This window comes from Echinops telfairi, unplaced genomic scaffold (assembly GCF_000313985.2).
Source record: "Echinops telfairi isolate 266 unplaced genomic scaffold, ASM31398v2 ScPeMD7_655;HRSCAF=1070, whole genome shotgun sequence".
Taxonomy (NCBI): domain Eukaryota; kingdom Metazoa; phylum Chordata; class Mammalia; order Afrosoricida; family Tenrecidae; genus Echinops; species Echinops telfairi.
Window position 1 is genome coordinate 26,100,039 of NW_022104553.1, and position 7,240 is coordinate 26,107,278.

At 61.1% G+C, this 7,240-nt stretch overlaps 1 protein-coding gene across 2 annotated transcripts; it reads right to left on the bottom strand.

Annotated features, from left to right (window-relative positions):
• Positions 1-470: 470 nt before the first annotated feature.
• Positions 471-4,997, bottom strand: FOSB (FosB proto-oncogene, AP-1 transcription factor subunit). 2 transcript variants are annotated; one of them, XM_004710382.2, is made up of 4 exons: positions 4,672-4,997; positions 2,419-2,739; positions 2,046-2,153; positions 471-1,016 (listed from the first exon to the last, which is right to left on the bottom strand). In XM_004710382.2, the coding sequence occupies exons 1-4, from the start codon at positions 4,795-4,797 to the stop codon at positions 537-539; spliced, it is 1,035 nt and encodes a 344-aa protein (XP_004710439.1). In that variant the 5' UTR covers positions 4,798-4,997; the 3' UTR covers positions 471-536. The 2 variants fall into 2 exon arrangements, with proteins under 2 accessions (XP_004710439.1, XP_004710440.1); XM_004710383.2 differs by lacking the exon at positions 2,046-2,153 and having other exon boundaries at positions 4,672-4,821.
• Between the last annotated feature and the right edge of the window lie 2,243 nt (positions 4,998-7,240).

The window sequence follows — 7,240 nt, forward strand, 5'->3', positions numbered from 1 at the left end:
CCCAGTACAAAGGAGGGTACCACCACGTGGATGTGGTCCATAAATACTCAGATTTAGGGAAGGGGGCAACATGGACACCCCTGTGAAGGAAGAGGGGGTGAAAGGTGACAAGGAGGGGGGTGGCATTTCCTTGTTGGACCTTTCTGGAGAGGAGCCCAGTCCAATCCCACCACCCATCGCCCACTGCCGCACCTCCACCCGCCTCTGGCACTGCCCAATGGCGGCAGCCCCTCCCTCTCCATTCCCCCAGCCCAAGGTTGGGTGACTGCGATAGGCCCCCAGGAGGTCCTGCCCGGCCCTCCCCCTGCCCCCAGAGTCACCAGCTCTCCGATTTCGCAGGGGTTGGGCACAGAAACAAGAGGCAGCCTGCCATCCAAGGAGGTCCTGTCCGATGGCAGTGGTCCGCAGAGGGTCAGATGGGAGAGGCAGGGAGGCCACCCCCCACTGGTCCCTTCCCCTCTCTCCTCCTCCTCCTCCTCCTCCTCGTCCGTCTCTCTCCCCCTCGACCTTGTGCTTGTTTCGCATGTCTACAGAGTTCAGAGAGCGAGAAGGGAGGGCGAGTTCAGGGGGTCGGAGGGCTGGTCACTGCCGCTGGGGCGGTGGGCGCCGGCGAACGCAGAGACTTCCGGGCAGGTGAGGACAAACGAGGAAGTGTACGAAGGGTTAACAACGGGGAAAGGGTCGCCGAGGACTTGAACTTCACTGCGTGTAAAGAGAGAAGCTGTCAGGTGGGGGGCTGCGTCTTGGCTGGTCTGGAAGGGCAGGGGCGGTGGTGGCGGGGGCGGCAGCAGCCAGCCGAAACCGTCTTCCTTAGTGGCTGCGGACCCTGGCAAATCTCTCACCTCCGCCAGCGGGCCGGGGCCGGGGCCGGGGCCGGGGCCGGGCCCCTCTTCGAAGGGGATCTTGCAGCCCGGTTTGTGGGCCACCAGTACAAACTCCAGACGGTCTTTCTCCTTTTGCAGCTCGGCGATCTCTGACTCCAGCTCAGCCTTTTCTTCCTCCAGCTGATCTGTCTCCTGAGGGTCCCCGGAGGTCCAGGAGGAGAGGGTGGAAGGAGGGGAGGAAAAGATCAGCGATTGGAGCAGGTGGGTCCCGCCTCCAACCTTCTCTGCTTCACTTGCTACCCAGGCCCTGGGCTGAGAGGACAGACCACCGCCCCACTCGCACCCCTCAGGTGCATACTGGCATGCTACTGGGACTGGGGCACAAGAGTGCTTCCCCATCTGCCAAGTGGGAGGCTAGGGAGGGAGGGGCCTGGTGCACCTGGAAGCATCCCGAGGCGGGCACAGCTAGGCACCAGAGGGTTCATGAAGGAACACGAGATTGGTGGTGTGTTTTAACTGCCACCTGCTCCCACCCCCCCCACCTGCTACCCTAGTCTCTCATCCTCCTGAGAAATCGATCGAGGAGATGGGAGGCTGGTGTGTGTGTGTGTGTGGGGGGTGTCTCTGGATATCTCTGAGGGCTAGTGGGTCACCTTTCAGATATACGAGGGGGCTTCAAAAGTTCAGGGGACAATGGATTCTTTTCTGCCCAGAGTTCAAAGGTACCTCCTCCCACCTGCCCTCAGAACAGCCAACCTCGAACGAGATAAGAAGGGAGTGAACCTTGGGGTTCATGCCCAGGGCCGGGGGCAAATGGTGGGACTGATAGAGGGACACAGGGGGGAAAGAATGTTAAAGGTCCGAGAGAGGCCCTGGGGGCAGGGGGTGTTGATAAGGGGTTGAAGATGTGGAGAAACTGAGGCCAAAATGACCCCAGGGCTCGGTGTGGCCAAGACCAAATGGAAGAAACCCCCAGAGCGCCCCACTATTGGGGGGGGTCCCTACACATGCTCAGTCAGATGATGTAAAGGCTCAGACAGGGCGTGGCCAGGAGCTTCTTACACAAGCCTGAGGGAGGGTCTGCCCCACTTGCATTTAGCCTCTCTTGGGCAACCTGTGGTTCCCAGTCCCGAATAAGGGGACAGAGAGCCCCCTAATTTCCACCACCCCCCATCCTGCGCAGCATCTATGGGCTCTGCTCGCCCCCAAGTCCATCCTCACCGCCTGCAGCCGGTCGGTCAGCTCCCTTCGACGGTTCCTGCACTTGGCGGCTGCTAGCTTGTTCCTTTCCCTGCGGACCCTTCGCTTCTCTTCCTCCTCCGGTGTGAGCTGAGCAGGGGAGAGAGAGGGCGTGAGGTTTGGGGACAAACAAGGGCACCCCTCCCCACCCCTTCCCAACCTTCCCTTGTAGAACCCCCCAGGAGCCAGAAAAAAAAAAAAACTCTGGATGTTGCCTGCTGGAGACGGAATGATCGTTTCTGCCATGTTGAAACCTCAGTGGTCCCCCACCCCAATCCCAAGAGTTCCTGCCACTTTGTTTCTTGCTTACGACCCCCCCCCCAACCCAAGTCCTGATGGCTCCTACCCAACTCACCGTCTCCTCTGGGGGTCTCCTGGACCGGGCTCGGGCTGGGCGGGCAGGCCTAGGTCCACCGGTGGTCCCACTGGTGGAAGGCCCACCACTGCCACTAGTTCCACCACTGCTGTAGCCGCTCAGCCCAGGTGCGGAGTAGCTGGTTCCCGGCATATCATAGGGGTCGACCGCCGGGGGCTGGGAGGCCAGTGGCTGCCCCTGGGACTGGGCCATGGAAGAGATGAGGGTGGGTTGGACAAGCCACTGGAGGTCCTGGCTGGTCGTGATGGCGGTGACCGTGGGCACGAAGGAACCGGGCATTTCCCCGAGACCGGCGCACTCCTACGGGGTGACACATACACACAGGCATAGACACACAAACAGAGACACCGACACACACACACGCCCAACACACAGACACACACCGACCCCGTGAGTGAGCACAGGGGGAGCGGGTGTGGATGTGTGTGTCACAAGCAGAAAACCACAACACCCACCCTTCCACTACACCGTGACGCAGTGGTTAATGAAAGGATTTCTGCTCAACTGCCTTCTCTCTCCTCCTCCTCCTCCTCCTTCCTCGGGGGAAAGGTTGCACGGTTGCAGCGGGTGGTGACTCACACCCCAGGCTTGGTGACTCTTAGGTGTGGGGGGTGGGGAGGAGGCTGGACACAGCCGGTGACAGAACTCCCGGGACGGAGCCACAGTCACACAGCCACTATACCCCACCCCCACCCCAGAGGCAAAGGGAGGGAGAGGGGGAGGCCTGGGACCAAGCCTCCACACAAACGTAACAAGCCCCTGGAGCTGGGGAGGGGGGGGCTGGGGGAGGCGGTCCATGAGACCCCCGTGCAGGGACAGGGCTGTGCAGGGACAGGGGTGTGCAGGGACGGGGGTCCTAGTCAAAGGGTGTTTGGGGGCTGGGTCTAGTTTAGAACAGCATTTGAAGTAACTCTCTCTAGCGACACTGATCAGCGACAGGCTTGGGAGGACGGCTAGGTGGAGAAAAGTGACAGCCCGGGGCTCTCTGAGACTTTCAAGGAGGGACGGTGTCGGTAGGTCCAGAGCCCCCAACTACGATTTGCGCTCGGTTCCCCCCATCTGCAAGTGGCATTTTAGATTTGCTCAGGATGAACTACTCTCGGGGGGGGCGTGGTGAGGGAAGGGCTGGCTCGTCGGCCAATCAGCGTCCTGGGAACCCTGAAGGGGCGGGGCTTCTGGAGGCCACCTGGTTGGTTCTCCCCCTCCTTGGGTACCGGGTTCTAGACCTAGCTTCGGACACAGCGGAGGGACTGAGTGTCCGAAGCAGAGGGAATGCGGGTGTGTCTGGAGAAGTGAGTGACATTATCATGTCTCCCAAAGACATTTCGCCACACACACAGACACCCCCCTCCCCTGAAAGCCGAGGACACCGAATCCCGGACTCCCCAACATCCTGGCGGACCCATCCGGTCTCGGAGGATCACTCCTGTCGTGACAGGAACCCCTTCGTCCTGCCTCTAGAGTCCCCCCAAAAGGGACCCCAGCGCCGAAGAACGGCGGGGCCGGGGAACAGAGCCGGAGAAGGAAACTGCGCCCTACAAATAGGAAGGGGAAGCTGATTGGGCACGGTCGGCGCCGCGGTAGCCAATCGAAACGCCGGACTGCCCCCTCCCTTAGCAACGTGGCCCCGGCGTTCCAAAATAGAACGCGCCCGGGACGTCAGGGGCGGGGCGGACGAAGGGGGCGCCGCGCGCCGTGCGTGCCCCGCGTCAGACGGAGGATTCCAGCGCGTCAGCCGTTACGCACGGATACCCCGTTACGTCTCCGCGCAGGAGGCGGATGCAGCGCGGCTGAGGGTTCGAGGCCCGCTTCCCGGCGGGGTAGAGGGCGCCTGAGTGCCGGGAGTCGGCACTCTGAAGGAGGAGGAAAGGGGAGGAGGCTGCTGGAAGCTTCCCAGGGGGTTCCCCACCTGCCTACCCGTGCCAGTTTCGGGGTAGGGGTCTGAGCTGGGGACAGTCCCGGCACCTAAAAGTTCTCAGCTCTAATAGCGCATACACGTTGCATGGAGCGGCGCATCCTCCCTTCCTTGCTCAAGCTGACTCCTCCTGGCGCCCAATCCATTGCAAACATCTTTCTTTTCTCTGCAGTTTGCAAAGCGCTCTGCGGACCTATGCCCTTTCAAATCCAGGCGCTTTATTTTTGGCAGGGGCGGGGGGACGAAGGGCGGAGACATGTCTCCCACTACCTGTGACTTTAAAAATAAATCCCATAATGTAGCACCCCCAAACTTACCTGGGAGGCGGCGGCGGCGGGTGGACTGCCGAAGGAGTCCACCGAAGACAGGTACTGAGACTCGGCGGAGGGCGAGGAGCTACACCGGGAGCCGGAGTCGAAGTCTCCGGGGAAAGCTTGAAACATTTCCCTGGGCACAGGGGGGCCCCTGTGACCACGCTGGGGTCGCCGGGAAGCCAAGGCTATAGCCGGATGTAAGAACAAAGGTCCGGGGGAGCCCAGCGCGTCCCCAAAAGAGCAATCCAGAAAAGGTCGGGGCGGGGGCACAGTCCCGCTCCAACCAAGGCAAAGTTCTGTGCAGTCCTTCCTCGGTGCCCAGCCCCCAAGAGGATGTCGCTGTGTCTCCCAAGAAAGTCAAGGCTCCAGGAGACCCAGGGGGGTGGGGGGTACGCTTCCCCAGCGGCCGAAAGTGCTGTCCCGCTTTACAGAATCCGCTTCAGGTGCAGTCTCCTCCACGCGTCCGCCGGGTCCCACGCGGGCCGGGATGCCAATGAAGAAGACGAGAAAGTAATTCGCTGCTCCAAAACCGAACGAAGAATTCTCTGGAGGAACCCTGCCCAAAACTTTCTCTCCGGAAAAAAGAATAAGAAACCGGATATCGCGGCTCCCAAGAAGCAGCAGAAAACGAACCACAACAATCAAGCCCCCAGTCCCCGTCCCGCGTGTCCCTATCGTGGCCGTAGCTCTCAGTCTTATGAATGAAACCCAGTGCCGCCAGCCTGTATTTATTTGCCCGGGACCCGCCCCCCTGCTTACGTCACCCGCGCCTCCCTCCACAAACTTCCCCAAATCTCCGTCCACGCTGCACGCAGCCCCGCGCGCTTGGGCCCGAGGGCTGCCCCCACCTCGATCTGACCGTTCGAGTGGTTTTCGCGCCCCCGGGGGTCTCGGGGGCTGCGTTCCGGCCCGCGCGGCAGGAGGGGATTCCGACCCCGCCTCCCCAGAGTTCCTGTGACGCAATTAGCCATATAAGGAGCTCCACCGCGCCGACTGAGTGTTTGTTTGGTATCCTAGCAATTACGTCAGAGGGAATCCCTCGCTCGCGCGCGCACCCTGCGCGCCTGCGGAACCCGCCCGCGCCTGCGCAGTGCCGAGCCGCCCCGGGGGCAGGTATTAATAGGCGTTTAACTGAGCCCGGGGAAGGCCCGCTGGCCCGGGCGGGGAAGACCTCCTGCTGGCGGGTCCCCCTGGCCTCGGGGCGGGGGTGGGGGCGGGGAGGAGGCTTCCCCCCAGCCTCTCTCCCAGCCTAGCGCCCCTTCTCCAGAGGAAGGGCTAGTGTCCACTAAGAGACGCTGGCTAACGCAGAGGAGTCAGGTAGGCGGGGAAACAGAGTCCTGACACCGGTGGAAAGGTCTGCGATCCTGCGGGTGACCGTGGAGATGGCGTTCTCAGGCTCGTCCCAGCTTCTGCCTGACTCTCTGCGCGAGTTTGGGAAAGGCTCGCTGCCTCTGAGCGTCAGTTTTCCCAGCTGGCCAAAGAGTTGGTGCTCTTAACCCTGCAGGACTCCAGGACGAGGGCCGTGCAGGGCGTGGGTGAGCTTTCGGTTGACGCTTCCCTCCGGAGGGGGTTGAGATGACCCTTCCTGGGTCGTTATAATCCATTCGGAGCACAACCGTGTGAAGCGGGAAGAAAAAGGACCCCGGACAGCAGCGAAAGGCCGAACCTGGGTTAGGCGGGAATCTGAGCAGAAACTGACAAACCGCGTCCCGAACCAAATGCGAACGACGGGAAAGTGGTCCCACCGCGCGCGCTGTCAAAGGCGCAAAACTTGCGAACCACGAACGAGGCAGGCAGTCCCTTGGGGTTCTGGCTCTCCCAGGATTCACAGTAATAGTAATGACTGTTAGTCATGCCATCGGACTTAGTGCTGACCGAGTGTAAGCGCCTGGGTTAATAAGTCTTTTCATACAAGTTTCACAACAAGTAACACGACTTTGGAAAGGTAAGGACAGAGCCCAGAGTGCCTGGTCCTGGCCCTGGCCCTGCCAATTCCCTCCCAAAGCAGAGCCAGGCCAGGCACAGTCTCCTTCCGCAGCTCCACCCCCACCCCAAGTATTTTTAAATTGTTGAATCTCATAATAGGCCCCCAGATGGAAGAACCTTGGCGTAGGGTCACTCAGTGCGTCTCAGGCAGCTCAGGAAAAGGGAGTGCTTCCTCGTTCCTGGGAGTCCTGGTTCCCAGGGAGGTTGGGGAATAGAAAGCTGGAGGTATGTGTGGGACAGCAGGGAGGCTGCAGTATCCAGACAAAACCCCACCTACCATCCTCCTCTCCCACTTCCCTCTGTCTGCCACCAGTTGGGACGGAGGGACAGGGACTGGGGGATGACACATTGGCCACCCGCCGTGGGCAGTGACTTGGCCCCAGCGTCAGACTGGGGGTGACCTCCGATTTCCCAGTCTCCTCCAAACTCATCTTCTCTCCCACTCTTCCATGAGAGACAGTCACAGAAATCCAAACACCTCGCCTGGCTGCCCAGAGGCCTTCACACCCCGACCTGGGTGACTTGTCCATCCACAAAGCCACTGTCACACCCTCACAGCTCACGGGGCTCACAAATGGACACTGAC